Source organism: Molothrus aeneus, chromosome 22, assembly GCF_037042795.1.
Source record: "Molothrus aeneus isolate 106 chromosome 22, BPBGC_Maene_1.0, whole genome shotgun sequence".
In the NCBI taxonomy this organism is placed as follows: Eukaryota; Metazoa; Chordata; class Aves; order Passeriformes; family Icteridae; genus Molothrus; species Molothrus aeneus.
Genome location: NC_089667.1, coordinates 2,108,396 through 2,132,847, shown reverse-complemented (window position 1 = coordinate 2,132,847; position 24,452 = coordinate 2,108,396). Strand labels below are relative to the sequence as shown.

The following is a 24,452-nucleotide window of genomic DNA, read 5'->3' as shown; positions in this document are numbered from 1 at the left end:
ATGGGAGGGAGGGATCGGAGGGTCCCTGCCCTGAGGGGTCGGGGGGGACCCTGCCCCGCCCACACAGGACCACGCCCACTTTGGGTGGGGTGCTGAGGTTGAGCCACGCCCAGCCATAGACCACGCCCACTCAGCACACAAACGGTGTGTCCGCCCATTTAATAACCGCGCCCACTACGCCCGTGCCCCGCCCCATACCCGCCTTTGACCACGCCCCTTTACACGGAACCACGCCCCCGCCCGCCCGCCACTTTCATTGTCATGGTCACGCCCCCTCGCGTCACGGTCCCGCCTCCTTTGGCACCGCCCCTCCCCGATGCGCCCCGCCCCCGCGCTGCCGGAAGTTCCTCCCCCAACCGTCGCGTCACTTCCGCCCGCTCGGTGCGCACCCCCATCATGGCGGCGCCCTGCGGCTCCTCGCAGCTCCCACCGGCCGAGCCACCGCTCCGCGTCCCCAAGATGGAGGTGCTGTCGCCGGGCTCACCGGGCGCGCTCAGCGACGGCAACCCCAGCCTGTCCGACCCCTCCACGCCCAGCGGCGCCTCCCCGCTGGGCGCGGGGCCGGCGGCCGGCGGCGCCGCGCTGGGCGCCCGCGGCGGGGCCTCGCCCTCCGTCTCCTTCTCGCCCGGCGGCGCCGCCGCCGCCGCCGCGGCCGCCGCCTGCCGCGGGATGTCCTGGACGCCGGCGGAGACCAACGCGTTGATCGCCGTGTGGGGCAATGAGCGGCTGGTGGAGGCGCGGTACCAGCAGCTGGAGGGAGCGGGCACCGTGTTCGGCAGCAAAGCGCCCGGGCCCGCCATGTACGAGCGCGTCTCCCGCGCCCTGGCCGAGCTGGGCTACGAGCGCACCCCGTCCCAGTGCCGGGAGCGCATCAAGGTACCCTGGGGGGCGGCGGCGCGGCCCGGGACGGGAGGGGAGGGTGGGCCGGGGGTCCCCGTGCCCGCCCGCGGCTGGGTGAGCTCCCGGGGGTCGCTTCCTCGCAGAGCTGCTCTCCTGAGCGTTCTCTGCTCCTGGGGCTGGGGCACCGCGTCCTGGCGGTTCAGTCCCTCAGGATCTGCCCTGAGCATCCTCTGGCGCTGGCTGTGGGTGTCAGCCTGTCCTTTGGCCCTGGCATTGGGGGCACCGTGTCCCCAGGGCTTGGCCTTTCGGGGTCTCCATGCTGCAGTTTTCTGGAGCGTTCTCTGGCCGTGGCACAGTTGTCCCCAGCACTGAGCCCACCTCTTGTCCTGGCTGCAGGGTGTCCCATTCCCTGGCTCCCCTGGTTCCATTGGTGTCTCCTGGCTGCCACATCCTCTGGGTCCCTGCCTTGTCTCTGTAGCCTCCAGCAGCACCTTTGGGACACGGGCACTGCTTCCCAGGGGTTCAGTTCCTCTCGTGTGGGTGGGCTGTGGCAGCATCCCATGGTCCTGAGTGGGGAGGGACACAGCATCCCAGTTGTTTGTGTCCCCTCATGGGGACAACCCCAGCAGGATCTTTCCCCTGGGTGTCCTCCTTTGGCCCCAAGTGTTGTGGGTGCTGTGCTTGGCTCTGTCCCCTCCTGTGTCCTCCAGCATCCCCTGGCCATGAGGGGCTGGCTCTGGCTGCTCCCTGTACCCCCCTTGGGAAAACAGGGCTCCCAGTTCCCCCAGTAATAAGGGGTGGCTCTGGTTGCTCTTGCACTCCTGGCTCTGTCCTTTGCTGTGGAGTTGTTTTGTAGAGTCTGATGGCTCAACAGGAACGTTCTGTGGCTTCAAAGACCTCTTGAGTAATTGATAAACAGCTCCATGGGCTGTGTTCTCCAGAGGGGTCTTTCCAGTTCCATCATTCCCTGGGAGAAAAGGGCTGGGTTTGGTTCCTGCTTTGGGAGCAGCTGCTTTGTGCATCCTGCTTTTACAGAGAGGAGACACTGGATGATGTGGAAATCACTGTGGAGTTTGAGTTTGTAAATGTGGATGATGTTTGGGAGGATGATTTACACACTCTGATCTCCCTCTGGCTCTGATTTCTCCTTTCCTGACCCATTAGGCTCCTGCAGCCAATTCCAATGACGATGGAGTGAGGAATAAATGTGTTGTTATTGCTGGGGCTCAGTGGGCTGGCTGTTTCTCCCTTCCTCTTCCCATCCCTTAAAAACACCTGCTGGGGCTGTTCAGGTGTGTACACCTGGGCTGCCTTTAATTTGCAAAATACATGGAATTAGAGATGCTGCAGCATCAGGAATGTCTGAGAGTGAGAGATTTTCACTTTGATCCCTGTTGATTAGAGCAGCCTGTCCTGGAAATAGATACTCAAAACAAACCCACTTTCTATAGAAGTTTTGGGTTCTCAATGTATTTCCCTCATGTCTGTGTATTTGCTGCTCAGGGATCTTTTTCCCTTGAACACACCCAAATATTTTTGGAGAGGAAAGTTGCTGCACTGCAAAGCCTCTTGGAGTCCCTCATTCACCAGGCAGCACTGACAGAACCAGAGGACACAGCCTTGAGCTGTACCAAGGGAAATTTAGGTTGGATGTTAAGAAAAAGTTTTTTACACAAAGAGTGATAAAGTTCTGGAATGTTCTGCCCGGGGAGGTGGTGCAGTCCCCATCCCTGGGTGTGTTTAACAAAGCCTGGATGTGGCCCTGGGTGCCAGGGTTGAGTTGAGCTGTTGGGGCTGGGGTGAACTCGATGATCTTGAACGTTTCTTCTAACCTGGTCATTCTGTGAATTTTCCTGGTGGCTCTCAAGGTGCTTGGTGCTTGAATCACCTGTGAGCTTTGCCAGAGGCAGTTGCATGATGGAAAAGTTCCTTGAGGTGCTCTGGCTTTGTCCAGTGGTTTTGGGCTGTGATGGGAGTCAGTGCTGTCGAGGCTCCCAGCCCCAGTTTTGGGATGTGCTGGCAGCTTGTGAGGTGTCATCTCACTGTCAGAACAGCCCAGAGCTGGCTCTTTGGGTTTGGATGGTGCTGTAGGATGGAGCTGATTTTAGGAGCATTTTGGTGACTCCCAGCAATTTGAGCTCCTTGCACCTGAGGGTTCTCCCATTTTCCCTTCAGAAGTGAGGCTTGAACACATCTTTGCCCCTGAAATGTTCAAGCTTGGAAGAAACCACCCATCAAACAGCAGAAAAAGAGCTCAAGGCTGATATTTATCACCAAGAGCAGCTCCTGACGGACCTGTTAGATGTTTCTAGATTGCAGAACATGGAGGTGGGCTCTCCTTCAACGCTGTACTGGCCAGCTGGAAGGGAATTATCTGTGTTCCATCCATGAGGGTTCCTGTGCACAGCCTGGCCTCTCATCAGGCCATGTGCAGGGGAGGAGCAGCTGCTGGAATGCTGCTGTCTCTGGCACCATCCACCCAAACTTTGCATATCCTGGATCCCCACAGGGAGGGCCTTCCTCAGCACAGTCCTCTGCTGCAGCAGAAACGTGGCTTTTCCAAAGCCTTTGTGCTCTCAATGGGTTTTGGCCTGGAATTGCTGGAAAATGAGCCCTTGTTGAGAGCTGTGAGCTCTCCTGGTTGTCAAGAATTTCCCTTGTTACAGGGATTATTGAGATAGTTGTGGTGGCTGTTACCAACCCTACAGTCCCAGTTTTTGTAGGATTCCAGGCAGGATTGTCATTTCCATGGTCCACCACAAACAAAAGTTACTCCTGGATGTGGAGGGGTCATGCATGGATTCTTCTGGGATGGAGCAGGAGGACTGTCATGTGCTGCAGGAACAAGAGGAGGGCACAGGCACTTTGGAATCCTCCACACTGAAAACAGGACTGGGAAGATGGGGATGAAGGAGCTGCATTGTTCCATTTATTACCCTAAATGTTCTGTGTTTCCATGATTTTGTAGGATGCTTCATGTCCATCAGGGGCCAGAAACTTGAGACTTTGCTGGTGGATAATAAATGGTGCTTCAAACATTCCAGGTTCAGGTGGTTTTTAAATGAATTTTAGATAAGGCTGCCATACTGCTTTCCTTGGGAACACCTGCATTCCCTGGACACAGCCAAATCTTGAGTCTGAACAGCCAGTTGAGCTGGAAAGAAACAAGCCACCTTGTAAGCAGAGGGTTTTCCAGTTGTATGGCATGGGTGCATTCTCTCTTAATTCAAACAGGGTGTGCAGAAAAGGTCCCAGTGCAGATTTTTGTCTGTCTCTCACCATCTGCATGTGCTTTTCTGCACATCAGCAGCTGGAACGAGGCTGCTGTCAGGTTGGAGCTGCTCTGGGAGGGTCTGTTTCAAATTTAGGGACAATTTTGGCATTTCAAATTTAGGGATTCACATATAAATGTTCCAGCAGCTTTTTCTTTGGAAAGAGACCTTGAGTCCGACTTGGTGGCTCTGAGATTTGTGGCTTGGGTAGCTCTGCAGCTGGGAACTGCAGGAAGAATGGAACATCTTGATTTCTGCCTGTTGCATTCCCAGAAAAGCTGTCTTGTATTCCATAGCATCCTCATCCCTTCAAATTGTGTTCTGTCCTTAATCCTTGCTTGTTCAGTGACACTCTGTTCTTTCCATCCAGCCCTTTCCTATTCCCTATGTTCCTGAGCAAGGATTTAACCTGGTTTTCTATCCTGCAACTCATCACCTTCCCACAGCAGCACATACAGAGCTGTTTGTTTTCAGCTTTGACCTTAGATCTGGGATTTTAAGGCAGGTGATGGAATATTTGGCTAAACCTTGCTGGGATCCTGTGCCCTGCACTGGGTGATGCTTCAACTGAGGAGCAGGAGGTTTGCTGGGACTTGAAGCATGGGAAAATGAGCCCTGGCCTTGAGCTGTGAAGCTGTTGTGTGAAGGCCACACAGCTTGGAGGTCACAGTCCATGGGGTACATGGAACATGTTCCATCAGTGTGCTGGAACTCCCTCAGTTCATCCTCTTCCAGCCACCCAGGTGGCTGCAGGGGTGGGATGCTCTGGGAAGGCACAGGTGAGCTCAGGTGCTGCAGTCAGAGCTCTGTGAGTCAGGGGGTGTTTTCAGGAAGTAAAGGTTTGTTTTGTTTTAAAGGAATGTTCTTGAAACAATGAGCTCCAGTTGTTCTTCAATAGCAGATTTTAGGCCTTTTTTTAAACCCATGGGAGATTTTCTGCTTCTCTTGCTTGCATCTGTATGGAAGGTGGAATCAAAGACTCATCCTCCTGATGGCACATTGCTCACTTGGGTTGAGAGAGCATTTCAGGGCTGGAAATCGTCTGGCTGGAGAGCCTTTGCCTAGCAGAGACAAATCCCTTCTCAGAAGCTGCTGTTAAAACTAATTTCAGGGCATTTTTAAAATGTCATTTCTTCAGCTACTGCAGAAATGTGAGTTCTGCTTTTATTTTGCCTTTCCCAGAGTCAATGCCAACCCATTGATTCAAAGAGAAGCAGTTCCAACATCTTAACTCTTGACTGCAGGAATTCCCAAGTATCACTGCCAATCCAGTTCTGCTGTTGTTGGGGTTTTTTGTGTGTAGCAACTTCCTCCCCCCCCACCCAGATGGGTGACTGGAGGTTTTGGCTGGGTTGTGGTTGTCCACAAAAGTAATTTGTTTTTCAAAAGGAAAAGAAATACCTTGAAGATGTTGGTTGAGTTCTTCAGAAAGAACAAATCATAGATGGGAGTGCCCCAAACCCACATGAAATGGGAAGGGATGGAAAATCAACCTGACTATCAGCTGTTGGTATTTCTTGCTTTAGGCAACACAAACATGATGATGGTGGAGCTTGTTTGTAAGGGGGCTGTGGTTTTAGCTGATCTGTGATGTAAACAATCTGTAAACCTTGCACGGAGTTGTTTTTAAGGCAGGAAAAGCTGCTCCAGCAGAGCTGTCTCAGAAGCAATGCTTGCTGTGATCTGCTGGACATTAGAGGATTCCAGCCAGAATTCCCTCCTTGGCTCCAGTCAGTGGAGGGGCTGTCTTGGTGATTCAGAAATGTCAAATGATGGAGCCTGGGTGCATTTCATGGCAACCTGTCAACCATCCACAATGGAGAGGGACTCTCTACAAGGGCCTGGAGTGGCAGAGCAAGTGGGAATGTCTTCCCGGTGACAGGGCAGGACTAGATGGGATATTAGGAAACAATTCTTCCCTGTGAGGCTGCTGAGGCCCTGGCATGGGCTGTCCAGAGCAGCTGTGGCTGCCCCATCCTTGGAAGTGTCCAAGGTCAGGCTGGACAGGGCTTGGAGCAACCTGGGATGGTGGAAGGTGTTCCTGCCATGGCAGGAGGGTTGGGGTGGAACAAGATGAGCTTTAAGGTCACTTCCAGCCCAATTCCATGATTCTGGGTTTCTATTTCTTTTGAATGTGGTGTCTTTATCTTGAGTTTATCTCAGTCCCAGGTCCCCATCCCATTAACTCCCTGGGCTGTGATGTGTGTAGGTGTTCAGGTTACCTCTCCTTCTTCCCTTGGCTTAAATAGATTCAGGTGTGCTGGGTTTTCCAGGCTGGGCTGTTCCTGCCATTCCCTGAATCCCTCCCAGCAGCCCAGCTTCTCACTGGAGGATCTCATGTGCTCTGGTAGGTGGGAGCAACTTTTTGTTGCCATTTACAGCAGGAAAAAATAAACCCTTCCGTGACAAAGAGCAGATTTAATTGTTTCAATCCTCTGTGGGGCTGTGGCAGAGGAGCATTTCTGGGATGTGAGTGTCATGTGGAATGAACTTGCTTGGATTTGCTCTCAGCTGGGGTATCTGCAGAGTGCTGGTAAGAATCTGGCTTGAACTGCACATGCAGGACTAGTGTCTTTACAATCCAGTGGCTTCTGCAGCTGTGTTGTTTGTCTATAATACTCTGATGTGATCATTCTGGTGTACCTGGGCCATTCACTGCTCGTTCCATGGGTGCAGAATGATTCCCAGAGGGAGCTGGGAGCTTGTCTTGTTGAGACAGAAACAGCTGATGATCAGGAACTCATTGTAGGAGGACAGATTGGCAAAACTTGAGCATTAAATCTCATTTAGGGATATTTGTGAACATTAAATCCTAGACTGGGCACACACAATTTTTCCTGTAGTACTCTCTGACCATGGAGGACTTGGGAAGATGTTAAAAATCCTCCTGATTGTTGCACTGTGCTTCAAGTGCTGTCACAGGGGCAGATTCCTGCTTACCTCCTCTCAGACTCCCTCTGAGTGTGTAAATTTGGGGGCCCAGCAGACAAAGTTTTCTGGGCTGCTGTGGTCTCACCTGTTACCAAACCTTTCACCACTAGTGGTGAAAATTGGGGTTCAAGCCACTTTTGGTATTTCAGTTCCAGCTTTTCCCATGGATTTAGGGATTGGTCTCCCTGGTAACATGTTCACAGCACAGCTGAAGTGGTGTGGACATTCCTCTAGAGACCTGAGGATCACACACAGCTGGGACACTGTTGGATGTCAAGTGTTTAAAGGGCCTGAATGACACAAGCCATTTCCCTTGTGGTGCTGCCCATGTTGATGCTTTCTGCACTTCAGTGAAGCTCATTTTGGACAGGAGTGTTTTCCCTCCCACCTGTGGAATGATTTGTGCTGCTCTTCCTCTGCTGGATGGGCTTGTGGTCTCCCTCCATTCACTTGAGGAGCAGCAGAGATTTGAGTCTGTGGTCTCTCAAGGCTTTGCACAGACGTGACTTCTTGAGTACATCTCAGACCTCTTTTCATCCAGGCTGCTGCAGTTTGGGTTTTCCTTCAAGGTCTGGTTTTGTGAGTGGTGTAATGACGTTTGTCCTGATCACAAGTAGATGCACGCAACTTCAAGTTTGATTTTTGGAATGAGTTTGTTTCCAAAGGCAAGGTGACCTGCTCAGGTGTGGCTTTCACTGCTCCAAAGTAAGAAGTGTTTGAGCAGGTCATGCCAGGGGCAGGTTGAAGCTCACCCAGGCATCTCATCCATTTAGGCTGGATATCAGGAAAAGGTTCTTTCCCCAGAGGGTGGTTGGGTACCTACACAGGCTTCCCAGGGAATGGTCATGACACTGATCCTGCAAGAGCTCCAGGAGCATTTGGGGAACACTCTGGAACACAGGGTGGGATTGTTGGGGTGTCTGGGCAGGGCAGGAGTTGGACTGGTTGGTCCTTGTGGGTCCCTCCAACACAGGATATTCTGTGATTCCGTCATCTCTGCAAGCTGAGCTCTGTCTGGAGGACCACGCACTACATCCAAACTCTTTACAAAGTCCTTGGCTCGGTGGGTCTGGAGGAGGGTGGTGCTTCTCTGCCTTCTCAAGCTCTAACAGGTTCATTCCTATTCTTCTCATCCAGTTCTGGTTTAAGAAAACCAGGAGCATTGAGAGACAGAGGTGCCCAGCTGCCAGCCTTTCTGCAGGCAGTGCTGGAGTCTCCTCTCTAGGGCTCTGGCTTGATTAGCCACAAATCCCTGCTGAGGGTCTGAAGATCCTCCTGAGTACTCTGCTAGCAGCAGGCAGTGGAGCATCTTCCCAGGTTGTTGATTTGAGCCCACAGCACTGTGGGCTCTGCTGTCACACCACCACAGGTCACTGGTTTCCTCACCCTGGTGGGACCCAGCCTGTTAAACCCCAGCTTCATTCACTCTTGGCAAAGTCCTGTCTCATGGGGGCTGACCTCTGCAATTGAGCTTCTGTAAATAATTCCTGTCCAGGCAAGAGGGGTTTGTTTTGTATTATGTTTAATTGTGATTTAGAAACTGGCAGTGGTGGCTGTGAGTCTTTGTTCAGTTCCAGCTCTCCCTAACAAAAACCCGAGTCTGCCCTGCCTCAACTGATATCCCCCTCCCTGTGTCTGCCAGGGTGACTTGGCTTCTTCATGCTCCAAAGAGAGCTTTGTTCTTACCTCACTCAAGACAATCAGCTTGTCTATATTTACCCCCAACCCTTTTCCCCTCAGGGCATTCCCATCTCTTTTCCTCTGTACCAGAGCCAAATCCTTCAAGAAGTCCTTGTGTGTTTGGGTAAATCAGGACACAAGCAAGGCCTTGCTGTTTGGTATAGAGAGTGATTCACTGTGACAGCCATCGTGTCCCCAGTGCTGTGCTTGGGGACAGTGCAGATGTGCAGCCAGCTGTGGGGCTGGAGCCCTTGCAGATTGGGCTGTGGCAGCTCCTGGGACTGACCCTGAGCTCTTGAGGGTCTGTTTGAGTGCTGGGCTCTCACATTCTGCAGAGGGGTATTCCTGTTTGGGGCCTCATGCTGGAGATGCACTGGTGTCATCAGCTGCCTTCCTGCAATGGTGTGTGGCTCTCCCAAGAGTTTGAGGTGCTGCTCTTCTCATTTTGTTTTTGATAAACCACAGAAATGGGGCTTGTTGAGGCAATACCCCATGTAAGTCTTGTGTTCTCCTGCCTTGCACATAGCTTTTAACCTAAAAGTTCATGAGCTGAAGTTATTGCACAGATTTTTTACCTTTTGCTCCCAGGAACTTAAAAATGGAGGTTTTGAGACCTTTTACTGTCCCCTATAACCACTCCAGGCTTCAAAAGCTGTTTCTTTTGTCCCAATGTAGTTTCGTCTTGTGTTTCCTTTGAGTATCCTGGCATGATGAGGGAGGGAGCTGTTTGGCACTCCTGTTCTTTATTCGGGATATAAAGCTGAGAACTCCTCTGCATTAAGTAAAAGAGCCTCTTTGAAGCTGAGTGTGGTGCTAGGTGGTGCTCTGGGACATCTGGACCCCTTTAGGCTGCTATAAATGAATTAACTTAAACAGATGAATGTGGACACAGCCACAGGCCACCAAACTGCTCTGCAGAGCCCATAGCTTCTCCCTGAGTAAGAGCATGTCTCAGATCAGGGATCTGGAATTCCATGTTGGATGACCTCAGGTTATATATAAAAAGCTTGCTGTGGTCTGGTCCTCCCTCATCTTATTTTTTGCTGGGAGGAGGACCATGTCTGCAGCCTTCCTAAAGGTTTTTCTCATCCTCATCCTGCAGTTCCTGCAGAGCTCCAGGTTCTTCGGTGGCTTCACTTGTAGAGATGAGGACTCGTGAGTTAGAAATGGTGAGAAAATCCACAATGAGCTTTGTGACTGTCTCCTCCTTTGGTTTTCCTGATTATAATTTAAGTGGGGATAATGTGTGTTCGTGTTGCAGGCAGTGTTGCAGAACAATAAGCAAAAGCCTCGGTCTCTTCCAGTCTGAGCAGTCACTGGGCAGTGATCAGGTCTGTTTTCAGTTACTTGTCCTAAATTTCCTGCTTTCTGTATCTGTATCAATCTGTGTATGTGCACTTCAGGAACCACGGAGCAGGAGTTGAGCTGGACACCGGGAGGAGTAGAGGAGGTGCGTAAGAAAAACCAGATCTTAGATCTTGGAGAGCAGAGTAAAATGGTGAGAGAAAGGTTGAGGATTATAAAATGTCCAGGTTTCCTGAGGTCTGAGCAATTATTTAGGTCTTACCAGGCTCTCTGAAGAAGAGAAGCCTGTGGACTTACATGAAGCAAGGCTGACTCGTGGTATTTGGAGGGAACATCAGGAGAAGTTGTAGGGGCTGCCTGTTGGAGAGACTGGGGAAAGCCTCCAAGAAGAAAGGGCTAGGAGGAATCTTGATTCTCCAGCACACAAGACCAAGGAGCCACCAGCTGCTTAGCCACAGGCCCTTTGGTGCTTTGGAAAGACCTATATTTGAGATTATTTCCCTCAAATTTTAGGCTATCTGCTTGCAGATAACACAGCCAGGTGAGCATCTGGGCAGTACCCCCAAAAGTATCAAGTAATGAGCAGTCACACTATTGCTCATTTATTTTCATCCCCCTTCCTGTGTTGCTCCCTTCAGTTTTTCTACTTGTCTGCATTGACTTGCTGCTAAATTATCTTGATAGTAAAATAAGCCAGATTGCAGCCTGACTGAAATAATTAATTACTACTAGGCTACAACCTAGTGTGGGATCCTCCATAACCCCATTGGTGGGGAGAGATGTTTGAAGCACATGCTGAAAATAGGGTGTGAAAATAGAGTGGCTGAGGGTGTGGGGCATTCCCAGAGGGCTTGGCCAAGTGTAGGGATGCTTTGGAAACACTTTCTTTCACTTGAAGGCTGCTAATAAATTCAGCTGGAGGCTCTAAATCCATGTTTAACTCTTTATGGATAAGCTGGCACAGGTACAAGAACTGGGGCCTGGGAAATAAATTTTAAAAAAATTAACTTGGGTGGATTTTAGAGTCTGGGAGTGAAATGACTTTGCCCTTATTGGTCAGTGAGATTTGAGCTGAACAGTGAGAAATTGGAGTGAGAAAGCTGAATTCTAACAACCAAATGTATCTGTACCCCAGCCTGAGGGAACCTTCTTTGCATCAGCAAATACCAACAGGTTTCTAGGCTGGGGTTTGGTGCTAGGTTGCCACAGCAGGTTGTTTTCCACCCTGCTCACAGACAGAAAGTTAAAATGTGCTGGTGTCCATCCAAAGAGTATCTGCCTGTTTATCCTGAGGTAGTTATGGCAAAAGTGGGAAGGGTTCCACCTTAAACCGTGGAATAACTCATGCCTGTTGTTGCCTGTGTGTTTATATGGGTTATTTTTTATTTTGTCTTGTTTTCGTGTGTTTTTGTTTAAAACAGCAGGGTAATACTGACTTGCTGCTTAGCGGTTTTGCTTCTGCCCCCAGGGCTCTGAATCTCAGGAGGAAACTGGTTAGAAATGTATCCCTTTGCTGCTGATGCTGTTAAACCAGTGTATGAGGAGCATTAGGTAGGTTCCAGCTTTCTGGAGTTTTAAAAGTTCCTTTCTTTGGGGGGAAAAAAAACCAAGTAGTTTTTGTAATGATGTGTCCATTACAGTCCTCCTGCAGAAAGCAAGGGAGCAGGATTAGTCCTTCCCAAATTAATGCCTCTCTTGATTTCTGGAGACAGCTTTGCCATTCAAGTTAGAACCTCAGAAATCTGATAAATTAATTTTTTTTAAAAGTTAATGTTCTCTAGCAGTTTACTAATCTGAAAAAATACCCAAGGCACAGAAAACCTGGGCATATAATTGTCTTTCAAAATCAGAGCAGTGGTAGAATTAAAACCACACTGAGGGTTGTATAGAAAGCTTTAGTTTTTTTACCCCCAAGTTGTTGTCTTTTGCTCCAGATTAGGGGGAAAACATGGATGGAACCATAGGCTTATCCAGCAGCAGTGAAGTGGCTTAGCCCTCGATGTGGGATGTCAAAGGGATCACCAGAACTGGGTGAGGCTTTGGCATCTGTGTGGGAGGCTCTGCCCCAGCTCTGTTTGAGAGACTGCTCTTACCAAGCCACCTCAGTGCTGTTACTTACTTGATGCTTGATATCAAAGTCTGGGAACTGGGAGCATTATTGATTTGACCTCTTTTAAATTTCAGCAGCTTCACAAGAGACAGAGTGAGTTAGTAAGGAATGCAAAAATATGTAAGTAATAAATATTTTCCTAGCTGAATAGCTTAGGCATATCCATTTTGTACCTTGTGTCTTCTTACCAGAGTGAGGAAGGTTGGACTGTCTTTGCTTTTGGGGGAAATCTTTGTTTTCCTTTCTCTCTCCTCCCTGCTTTCCCCTCTCCAAGCTGTGGGCACAACACCAGCTCTGCTTTCTCCTCCTTGTAGTAGGTGTGCATTTTCCTGGCTGATTGGTGTCTCTGACTGGGGGGCTCTTGGTATTTTTTTTTCCCTGCATCCATAGGAGATCTGGGGATTTTTTTTTTTTTTTTTTAAAGTGAGAAAGAGAATAAATTACCCAAGTTAAATCTGAGGAATCTGTAGCTGCTACACAACTTGTCCTGTGTCATAGATGTTAACGCTAAGCGGGAATGTTGGATATATATGATGCTTCCTGGTGGGTGTAGATTAATTTGGGAGCATTGCTCATGAGCGTGGGGCAAATATGACCAACAGAAATAACCCCAAAAAGCCCTAAACTCTGCCTGTTTGACTGTGTGAGTGCCTGTGTGCTCGTCCAGCCCCACAGCCCTGACTGAGCTGCTTCTCTCTCTCAGACCCTCCGCAGGTGCTACAGCCGCGTCAAGGAGCACGGTGTGGGCAAGAGGAAAAGCAGCTACACCTTTGAGCAGCTGGAGCAGGTGTTTGGGCAGGGAGGATGGGATTCCCAGCCCTGCCAGCCTGTCCTCATCAACAGCAGTGGTCTGTACCAGGAGCTGGAGTCAGATGGCAGCACGATGGAGGAATACTCTCAGGAGGACTGGGGAAACCACAGTCAGGATCTTCACTGCTACCAGACCGGCGAGCAGGAGCTGGGTAAGAAATTCCATCTTGGCACATCTCCCTCCCTGGGCCTCACCTGTGCTCCTGGGGATCTGGCACACACATCTCTGTACCAGCTTTCACCTCTGGGACAGAATGTGCTCACGGTGTGTGACGGTGTTCAGAGGGGTCTGAGGATGAGGGAAGAGACAAGAATGTTGACTCCATGTTTCAGAAGGCTGATTTATTATTTTATGATATATATTATATTAAAACTATACTAAAATAATAGAAGAAAGGATTTCATCAGAAGGCTGGCTAAGAATAGAAAAAGAATGATAACAAAGGCTTGTGACTGACCGAGACAGTCTGGACAGCTGGGCTGTGATGGGCCATTTATTAGAAACAACCAACATGGACCAGTCAAAGATCCACCTGTTGCATTCCACAGCAGCAAATAATTATTGTTTACATTTTGTTCCTGAGGCCTCTCAGCTTCTCAGGAGAAAAAATCCTAAGGAAAGGATTTTTCATAAAACATGTCTGTGACACACGGTGCTAAACGCATCTTTGGGGAGAAAAGGGACAGAAATTCCTCACTTAATCAGAAGCAAATCATGGATCAGGACTGCAGGAAAGAAGGGCTGTTTGCCCAGAAACAGTTGAGGTGACACCTTCCCTGTCTGTCCTTTCACTCCCAGTTTTACTTTCCCTCTTGGGATTCAAGAGATATTTTCCCTTTCGGTGGTACCTGTTACCATTCAAACACCATTTGCTTAAATTGTGAACAGGGCTTCAGCCTGATGCTGACAACACCAACAACTGTAAAAAATGTTGCTCTTTCTTCTTATTTGCCTTGATATACTGATATTAAACATGTCAATATATCTATATCCAGAGGTGTGGCCTTTTTTAAAATGAAAAAATAGCAAGCGAACTCACACTTGATTTTTGAGACCTAAACCACACTTCCATGTACTTTTCTTGCCTGAATTATTGCTGTCTCTGCCTAAAAGTCAATTTTTAAATTAATTTGGAGGCTTAATTGTTGCTCATGGCTTTTTGAACTTTGTTAAACAGATCAGGGTAGCATATCCCTGATAGAAAACACACTCCAATCTGAGCAGTTCTGGGACAAAGTGGGTTTCTTGAGGCACATTTCTCTCAAGCTACTCCTCTTCTGGGTGTGTGTTCCTCCCTTCCCTGAGCAGGGTTTTTTTCACAGCAGGAACTTTAAGCTGATCAGATCCACTGGAGATGCAGGTGAAGAAGGTGAATTGTATAAAAGCTGTTTTTCCCCATTTATAGGATGAAAGAGGGAGAGGAGATGCAGTTGGGGATCTGTACACATCTGTGTTTGGGGGACTGGTGAGTCAGGATGCTTTGGAAGAGCCTGAGATCGCAGTTTAATGTTAAAATTTGCAAGTTGGCTGTTAACCACGTTCCAGTTCCTCAGACTCCTTCCCTGGGGGATTTAAAAGTCAGAAATATGTGGGAGAGAAACAGTGGGGAGAAGAAAACGTTACAAAACGTATGTAAATGATGGCTAATTCTGTCTGGTGTGGCTTGTTATGGTGAGTCAAGCTGGGATCTCCTGGTTTGTCACCAGTTTCGGGGACATTTGCGTGCGCTCGGGCTGACGATGCCCTTCACGCTCAGAAGTTGTGAGCAAAGCACTTGGCACACAAGGTCTGAATTGAGCACAGATGCAGTTCTGCTGCTGCTTCCTCTTGAAATGTGCCATTAGAAGCAGAATTGCTTTTTCTTATTTTTTTCCTTGAAACACTGTAGTTTGCAATTCTGTCAATGTGTGATTTAATGAATGGGCTGGAGCCTTGTCCATGAAAGGTTTTGAGAGAGATTCAGATCTTAAATGACCGTATCTTTTCCAAGTTAAAGAAAAACTCAATCAATTACAGAGGGTGTAGGAGCTGGAGCTGTCTCATGCAGAACTCCAGCAGACTGCCTGGCTTAGGAAGCAACTCAGATTTATTTTTTATTTAATTTCAAGCTCTTAAAAAAAAAAAAAAGCCCTAAGAACAATATTTAAAATCTAATTATGTATTGGAATTTTACCTTTCAGATGAAATGCCTACCACAAAAAGAACATTAAAGATAAAACAGGAATCTTCAGAAGACACGCAGTAAGTAATTTATGAATGTTTTACCCTGGAATGTATTTCCCTGGGGATAATGTGCAGGAGGGGAGGATATTTGAAACTTCTGTTTATAATTATAAATACATTGTGCAAGACTATTCATACAGTTGAATCTGCTTTATGCATTATTCCCATTACCTCAGAACAGCTGAAAAGCTTCACAACTCTGTTTCTCCTTGGCTTTGCCATTCAGCAAGCAAAATGAGACTTACTACATGGATGTGAGGACTGAGACCACAGATAGAATCCACAAGAGGAGCTCCCTTCCTTGGTGGGAAGGCATGCCAAAGCTTGGGAGTCTCTGACTTTCATTTTTATAACTTTCCAGACCTTACTGGTAACCTTTTGGCTGGGTTTAATCTAGCAAACACTGGAGCCTTTTGAATGCTTTGAGCATGCGACTCTCCCTTGCCTCTCCAACAATAACACAGAGCATTCCCAAAAATGAAAGGAATTGTGCTCTATTTCCTCTGTCCAGGGCAGCTTTCTGCCAGCCTTTAGGGGTGGTTGTGGGTCTGTCTGCAGTGGGAGTGAGCCCAGGCTCACAGACCCTTTGGGGTTCCTCACAGGAACTCCCACACCAGTGGGTTTTAGTATTACTGGGATTTTCCATGGTAGAAAATCAGCTGCTGTAGGGTAGGAGGTCACCAGCACTGGGAACAGCAACAGAACATCCCTGATGAATCAGACAGAACAGAGGCTTTGTACTGTAACTCAATGCAAAAAAAAAAATCTAAAAAATTTAACATAAATATAAATAAGTAAAAAGAGAAAGAAATTTAAAATAACTTTAGAAAAGAAAAATAATTTTAAAAGAAAAATAATTCACGAGAAGCTTCCGTGGCAGTGGTGTAGCTTCAGCAGACTCCTCACTTCAGGTGGATATTCACATAGCCAAAGGTGACTTTCTTCCTCACATGGAGCTAATTCATTTTAACAAACTCCAGGACAACCTGGAGAAAAACAGCTTTTTTCAGTATCAACTTTGTTACTGCCACTTTGAACAGTTTCTTCGTGCTGTTCTGGAGTAATTTTACCTTTAAGGAGCTCCGTAGCAAATAATCCTGAATTTTCTGAGGCGAAGGCTTGGACCACATGAATCTTCTCTTCCAAGTTTTAATGTGTGCATGAACAGCTGAATTAGATTTTGGTAAATGAGACCTTTCAGAGTTTTATGTTCATTTCCCCCCCCCAAATTCCCCTCTAAAATGCAGTGGAGGCTTTGAACTCTGGGGCATTTTGTGAAGAGTGCCAGTGGTAAACTTGTCCTACGTGCAGAGTGGAAGCACAGAGCATTTTCCAATGCACAGATTTGCTGAAAGCTGCTCCCCCTTGTCTGAGAGGAGAAGGAACTTGTAAACTCTGACTCAGTAGGTTAAAAGCAGTCAGAAGATGCACAGCTGATACAAAGATAAGCTGGGTATTTATTTATTATCTTAAAAAAATAAAATTTAATCTAAAAGCCACAGTAGATAATTGGTTGTCAGACTCTTTCACCTCCTTGCACAGCATTTTAAAATGCAGATAGCCTGCTTCAAAGTTGGGTTCATCTGCCTTCTTGATCAAGGGCAGATTTTCAGCAGAAATTGTTTCCAGAAATCATTCAAATCCTGGTGAATCATGTGGTATGCTTCTGGACATAGAGAAACAGAATTTTAGACTGGTTTGAGTTGGAAGGGACCTTAAAGCTCATCTCGTTCCAACCCTCTGCCATGGGCAGGGACACCTTCCCCTGTCCCAGGCTGCTCCCAGCCCTGTCCAGCCTGGCCTTGGGCACTGCCAGGGATCCAGGGGCAGCCCCAGCTGCTCTGGGCACCCTGTGCCAGGGCCTGCCCACCCTGCCAGGGAACAATTCCCAATTCCCAATATCCCATCCATCCCTGCCCTCTGGCAGTGGGAAGGCACTCCCCCTTGTCCTGTCACTCCATCCACTGTCCCAAGTCCCTCCCCAGCTTTCCCCAAAGCTTCTCCTCTCCAGGTGAGCACCCCCAGCTCTCCCAGCCTGGCTCCAGAGCAGAGGGGCTCCAGCTTGGAGCATCTCCGTGGCCTCCTCTGGGCTCCTCCAGCAGCTCCAGCTCCTTCCTGTGCTGGGACCCCCGAGCTGGAGGCAGCTCTGCAGGTGGGGTCTCAGCTGGGGGGCAGAGGGGCAGAATCCCCCCCTGCCCTGCTGCCCAGGCTGGGGATCAGCCCAGCACAGGGGGGTTCTGGGCCAGGGCCTGTCCAGCTCTCCCCCACCTGCACCCCAAGTGCTTCTCCCAGAGCTGCTCTCCATCCCTTCATCCCCAGCCTGGATGATCCTCAGGGTGGCCCTGGCCCAGGTGCAGCACCTGCCCTTGGCCTTGTTGACCCTCAGGAGATTCCCCAAGGCCACTGACTGAGCTGGTCCCGTTGATCCCTCTGGATCCCAGGCTGTCCCTCAGTCATGGAGCAGGAGCACAGGGAAGGCGAGCACGTTGCTGCAGGTGCCAGTGCAGGTTTGTGTGAGAGCCAAGAGCTGTTTAAACCCCACCACTGTTGTCTCCTTCTCTCCTCAGAACCCCAAGGAGCCAGCACAGTGATGGCTCCAGGAACTCCCTGCCCTGGGCAGTGCTGGGTTTGTGTTGGTGCAGTTTGCTTGTGCTCATAACAGGAAGTTTTTTGCCATCATCTCATGTAGCCAAGTGCTATGGGCATGGGAATGGATGTGAGCAAAGGAGAAAGGGATAGGGAATGTCTGGACCAGGTTCCCCAAGTACCAATTAATAAATATGATTGGGTGAAGGAGGGCTGGATGAGGATAAGGTGTAACAGAGCCCCAAAACACTGCAAGGGCTGGGGAAAAGTGAGTTATAAATCTGGGAGGAAAAAAGGCTTTAGGGATTTAGTGGGCATCCTCTGGATAGCTGTTAGTTACAGCACGTGTACGGCCTGCCTGGGTGTCAGAGGGCAGATATGCCATCTCCTCTGAACTTGCCAACAATGTGGGACAGCACAGCTGCCCCCACTCAGGCAGTGTGTCTCCAAGTGACACAGAGAGAGCCATGGGCTCCTCTAGGGGGGCAGGGTACAGGTGCTGCAAGGGCCAGAGCCCCTCTGCTCTGGAGCCAGGCTGGGAGAGCTGGGGGTGCTCACCTGTAGAGGAGAAGGCTCCAGGGAGAACTCAGAGCTCCTGCCAGGGCCTGAAGGGGCTCCAGGAGAGCTGGAGAGGGACTGGGGACAAGGGATGGAGGGACAGGACACAGGGAATGGCTCCCAGTGCCAGAGGGTTAGATGGGATATTAGGAAAGAGTTGGGAAAAATGGCCTCACACCTGTGAGGGTGGTGAGGCCCTGGCACAGGGTGCCCAGAGCAGCTGGGGCTGCCCCTGGATCCCTGGCAGTGCCCAAGGCCAGGCTGGACAGGTCTTGGATCAACCTGGGATAGTGGAAGCTGTCCCTGTCCATGGCAGGGGTGGGAATGAGATGAGCTTTTTAGGTCCCTTGCAGGCCAAAGTGTTCTGAGTCTGTGACACACGGGGACTTCCCACCTTTCACTTTATTTTTGACAGTATGGGAAGCAGAGGGCAGTAGGTAACCTGTGTCCATGTCCCAAACCCCATCAGGATGCTCCCTCCCCATGTCGGCTCTGCTGTTGCCTGCCCTTGGCTGTTGTCTCCAAATAAACTGTTTTGAAAAGTGGAATAGTACTTAGAGACTTTGAGAAGTGGTTTGATTTACTGCTGGCTTTGGGAAGATGAACTATTGAAAGCTTGTGGATCTTCACTGCAAGCAGCTGTTCTGGGCCCTTTGAAGTCTGCCTTAGAACAAATTTGCGCCTACTCTTGTCTCAAGATTTTCCTCATTTGAATTGCAAAAGCTTCCAAGGAGGAAGAAATGCAGGTCCCAGACTCCAGCAGGGAGGTGATGGTTTGATGATGAGGGAAAATCCAGCTCTAGGGCACCTTCTGCAGCTGAAAAGTGAGATTGTCCTGAGACACACAACAGGTTACACCCTTTGCTCAGCTCCCATTGTCCTCCTAAAAAATTAATCATATTAACCATACAAATAAAGCAAACACATAAGTACATGTTTAATAAATAATTTTAAATCGTTGAATGAATGAAAATTACATTTGAAAATAATAAATAATTAAATAATAGTAATTTTACTGCTGATGATACCTTTGCTTGGCTAAGTTGTCAAGATCCTGGATACAGCCTGGGACTGCAAAGCTCAGCCAAGTCGGGTCCTGGCAAAAGTGAGAAGATGCTAAACCTGTATAGCAAAACTCCTTAAAATTCATTTTTCCCTGTTCTCCTCTGTGCTGGAAGCAGTGGGTTCCTTGTGGGAAGCCCTTCTCAGTCTGCTGCTGAAGCTCTGCTCCCATGCAGTGATTCCCATTCCTGCAGGAGCAGTTGCAGTGACTAATGCAGCCGAGCTGGGTCTGGGTTGTGCCGAGCTAAACCAAGCAGAGTATTTATAGTGCACTTAATAATGGTGGGGGCTTTGCTTTCATTCCTCACTCTGCTCCTCAGCTGTTGAATGAAAACCTGCCCACGCTGTGCTCTCCTGTCTTTGCCTTGGGAAGGGAATAACTGGAGCTCAGCTGCTGTCAGGAGTGGAGTGTGTGTGCCAGTGCTGAGACACTGAGTTGTGCTCCAGCACTGCCCTGTCCCCTTGGCTGTCCTACCCCCTTGTGCCCAGAAGGTAAACTTGCCCTTCCAGAAGCCTCAAAAAGATATTTTCCAAGTGTAGCAAAGCATCAGGGAAGCTTTAAATGAGTTTTGCCACAGTGTTTGAGTAAATGGAAATGGTTTTGGGGTAAACATACATTCTTCTTGTCTGAGATTTCTCTCTGTTGCTGCTGGGTAGTGGAACTGACTCAGGAATAACTTGCAGTAAGAAACAGAACTTCAGTGCTGATGGAATCAATGTTCTTAAGAACCCCTGGCACAGATAGGGCTCTGCTTGTCCAGCCTGTCCCTCAGTGCTCTAGAAACTCAGTTACACTCCAGTTGTGGTGGAAATGTACTTCCCAAAATGCCTTTGAAGGTCTTTCCAGGTGAGGTTGATGAGGTGGTGATGGATGTGGTGCTGGTGTCACTGTGAGGAGGGAGCTGTCCCAACCTGGATGCTCAGGGAGCTTGGACAGCACAGGTGAGGTGTGCAGATGGTGTGCACCAACCATCAGACATCAAACCAGAGCTCTGTGTCCTGAGCCCAGAGGACACCCAGCAGTTGGAGAACCTTGCCAGAATCACGTGCCTTGTAGTTAGACCTGTAAAAGGTTTTTTTGGAATGAAAGGCTCTAAAGTGGGGCCTCTCCAGCACCCCAGGAGAGGGTGTTCTCTGCAGCTCCCAGTCCAGTTTTCTTTGAACCCTTACATACATTATGATGGAAAAAGACCTACACCCCACAGGGATTTATTGGGCAGGAATGCACCTGCCACAGTCAGCCTTGGTTGTGGGGTGTTGTATCTGCTCTTAGAGGCTCCATGTCCCTCACCAGTCTGGTGCTGGACTCCACTGGGAAGCTGTTGGGAAGGGCTGGTTTTAGGGAGTTCAAGTGATCTTGAGGAACCTGCAGGAGCAGGGAAATTTGCATGTGCCCTGCACAAGACCTGTGTCACCTGGCACAGTATATCCTCCTGGTGGGATGTGGAAAGAGAAAAAATCCTCCTGGGAGTGCAGTGGCCTCCACAGTTCAGCTTTCCAGATGTAGCACAACGGGTAAAGGAAGGAGAGCTGCATGGAAAGATCTTTTACATCCCATTTGTTGGACCAAAGAGGTTTCTCCGTTAGCAAACGAGTTGCATTATCTTCTACAGCTTTGATTATAGGACAATAACTTCCCAAATTAGGAGTTCTCCCTACCAGCTAATTACACCCTAATGGTCTCATTTATCCTGGAGGAAGCTGTTCCAGCTCGCTGCAGGTGCACACAGATGCTCTCTCCTGATGTAAACCCCTCTCTGAAACCTTGCTGCTGGGAGTGAAAGCACATTTTTGGGATCGTGGGGATTTCTTAATTGGCTGTCTGGAGGGATTGCCACTGCCCATCCCACGTCATCTGGGATGTGTCTGGGAGCATCTTCTGCTCCAGGGGTTTGGTCCCTTGGGCTGTGCTTCCACCCCAGCACTGGGACAGAGCCCTTGGGAGTGGCTTCATGCTCCCTTTGGGGTTTTTACAATTACAGTCCTATTTGCTGGCATTAATTTGGGGATAACAACGAGGCAGAACTGTTTTGAGTGGCAGTTGTGAATTTGGGATGCAGCTCATGACTCATGTGCTGACAGAGCCCAGGATTGTAAGGAATGACCCAGTGTGTGTTTATTCAGCAGTGCCAGATACATGCTTCCTTGGAGATGCTTTGATATCAGGAGGAGCTGGGGTTGGGTTTGTTTTTGTTTTGTCAAGATTAATTCAGAATTCCCCCATCAGGACATTGTTTACAACCTATAAACTGCCCCAGAAATGTAATAGTAAGAAAAGTCAAGCAAGAAAGCTGATGGGGATTAATATTTTCTGAATGTTGGTGCATTCCCTGGGAAAGCTTTCAGCTCTGATGCCTTTATCCTTCTCTCCCTGTGTCTTAATTTCCAGGAAGCGTGACGTCATGCAGAACATTATGCAAATCTTGGAGTCGGTCCAGTTGAAGTGGGAGCTGTTTCAGAGCTGGACGGACTTCTCCAGGCTCCACCTTTCTAACAAACTGGCCATTTTTGGCATTGGCTACAACACCCGCTGGAAGGAGGATATCCGTTACCACTACGCCGAGATCAGCTCCCAGGTGCCCCTGGGCAAGCGGCTCCGGGAATATTTCAACTCCGAAAAACCGGAGGGTCGGGTGATCATGACCCGAGTACAGAAAATGAACTGGAAAAATGTTTATTACAAATTCCTGGAGATCACCATCAGCGAAGCCAGATGCTTGGAGCTGCACATGGAGATCGACTGGATTCCCATCGCTCACTCCAAACCCACTGGAGGGAACGTGGTGCAGTATTTATTACCAGGAGGGATCCCAAAAAGCCCTGGCCTGTACGCCATTGGATATGAGGAGTGCCACGAGAAGCTCCCCTCCCCTCTGGCCGAGCACCGGGCGCCCGACCCTGGCAATGAGACTCCAGGAGAGCTCGAGGTCCCCTCCCCACAGGCCTCCCTCCGGGTGGATATGGAATCTGCCCGGATTATCTACTGTTACCTCGGCATCGCCGAGGTCCGGACTCTCCAGCAGTGCCTGTTTTTACACTTCCAGGCAAACACCAAAACCTTCAGCAAAGATTGGGTCGGGATCAACGCCTTTTTATCTCAGAACTGCGTCGTAGAGCCCGGTGTCTCACCCAAATCCATCTACATCAAATTTGTGGAAGTGGAGAGGGATTTTCTGTCTGCTGGCTCTTTGGTAGAGTGCCTGGAAAAAGCCATCGGGTACCCCTTAAAATTTAACAACTGAGTCTCGTCCTTCATAAGGATCAGGGCTTTGCGCCCCGTTTTCCATCTCACTCGGATCCTGTCCGTTCCCATCGGGGCACGGGGACTTTTCCGCCTGGCAGCGCCGTGGGGCCGCGGGCGCTCCCCACCCGCCGGGCCCGGCTGCGGGGCCGGGAGCAGCGCCCGGCCCGCGGGACGGCCCTCGGTACATTCCACATGGGACAGTGCACACGGCGTTTTCATACCGCAGCTGAGGGTTTGGTCTTTCCTTTATTCCACGGTGTCTCATTTGGATGCATCCGTCTCTAAGTGTTACTCTGGATCTGACTCAATAAGCAATAGATAACGGCGAGGGAAACCCCAACTCCCAGCCCGGAGACTGTTTTTCAAAGCCACCCTTAGATATCTTGTATATAATTTAGAACTTCACTTTTTTCACCATCGAGTGTTCTCCTCTCTCCAAACAGTGTTGCCTGCAAAGACTTTGGGTTCCGTGACGTATTCCACATCCTTAGTAGCGTTGCCATATCTGCTTTTATTTTATTTTATTTTATTTTATTTTTATAACATTAAAATAATTCCTGGCTTTTTTATTTTTTCTTTTTTTTTCCCTCTTAATTTACCCCTATTTTTTTCTTTACTGTCTTTTTTTAATCATTCTTTTTTCTCTTATTTCTCTCCTTTTTCTCTTCTTTTTCTTTTTTCTCTATTCCTCTTTTTTCTTTTTTTATCTTTTTATCTTTTTATCTTGTCATTTTTGTTTGGTTTTTTAAATTTAATTTCTTTATGATTTTCCTTTTTTTTCTTTTGCTTCTTTTTATTTTTTTTATTATTATTTCTATTTTCATTTTCACTTTTTACCCTTTTTTTTCCTTTTCTTCTTCTCCTTTCCCTTTCCTTTTTTCCTTTTTTTTTTTTTTTTTTTTTTTTTTCCTTTCAATCGGGTTCCAAAACTCTCTGTGAGAACAACTTGGCAGCTGGGAAAAAACAATGATTATTTTTATTTGTTTTGTTGTCGACCCATTGCTTATGGATACAATCAAAGCTGTGAGAAGGGGAAGGTGGGGAGGGGGAGGGAGTGGGAGGGGGGTGGGGGAGGACGCATTTATGCCTTTTCAGCGTGTTCCTGCTCCAGCCCCGCGCCGCCGCCGGGGCCGGTGGGTTTTATTTCCTGGAGCTCATCCATCGGTGACGTTGTGACATACGATGAATGTGTCGGTCCTAATAAAATCAAACAAACACGTACAGAGCCTTCCACACATCCTTCTCCTTCTCTGGGGCAGTTTGGGGAGGTGCTGAGCTCCTCCCTCTGGATATTCCCATCAGGGCTTTGCTCCTGGGGTCGTTGTTGGAGGAATTGCTGATTTTTTTTTAATGAGGGGTGAGCACGGCCAGAGCTGGTTGCTTTCCCTGCAGAGGTTCCCAGAATCCTTGGAAGAAGTGAGGGTCAGTGCCCATCTGGAAGTTGGCATCACCTTTGAGCCCTGGGATGTGGAGTGAGGAAGGGGAGCAGGTCCCCAGTGGGTCACCAACGCACCCTCCCCACTCCCAGCGTTCAGATAGAGGGAGAACGAGGTGAGTTTCCCCAAAGCTGCTGCCTGTTGGAAGCATGGGATGCAGCAGAGGGTGAGGATGCTGTCAGGGACAGGTGGGGTCCTGGTGGGATCAAGCCAGGTCGATCCCCCAAAGCCTCCTTGCTCCCGGGATCCTGCAGTGCTGGAGGCCAGGCTGGATTTACGGGGGGGTGGCGAGGGCGAGGAGGGATTAATTCTGCCCCCGCCGCCTCCTCCTCCTCCTCCGCCAGTGTCTAATCTCTGCTGGGGCTTCGAGGTTTGACCCTGCTCTGATCGAGGA

The 24,452-nt window shown here is 49.1% G+C and overlaps 1 protein-coding gene across 1 annotated transcript; it reads left to right on the top strand.

Moving 5' to 3' along the window:
- The first annotated feature begins 396 nt into the window (after positions 1 to 396).
- On the top strand, positions 397 to 23,483 carry MSANTD2 (Myb/SANT DNA binding domain containing 2). Its single transcript, XM_066564424.1, has 4 exons — positions 397 to 876; positions 12,842 to 13,100; positions 15,130 to 15,190; positions 21,768 to 23,483. The coding sequence occupies exons 1-4, from the start codon at positions 397 to 399 to the stop codon at positions 22,618 to 22,620; spliced, it is 1,653 nt and encodes a 550-aa protein (XP_066420521.1). The 3' UTR covers positions 22,621 to 23,483.
- Positions 23,484 to 24,452: the final 969 nt, after the last annotated feature.

Bases quoted from the DNA above. Each gene is read 5' to 3' on its own strand.
- MSANTD2 (XM_066564424.1), top strand. From the start codon at position 397: ATGGCGGCGCCCTGCGGCTCCTCGCAGCTCCCACCGGCCGAGCCACCG. The intron at 877-12,841 runs GTACCCTGGGGG...TCTCTCTCTCAG, and splicing joins AGTGCCGGGAGCGCATCAAG to ACCCTCCGCAGGTGCTACAG. The intron at 15,191-21,767 runs GTAAGTAATTTA...CTTAATTTCCAG, and splicing joins GAATCTTCAGAAGACACGCA to GAAGCGTGACGTCATGCAGA.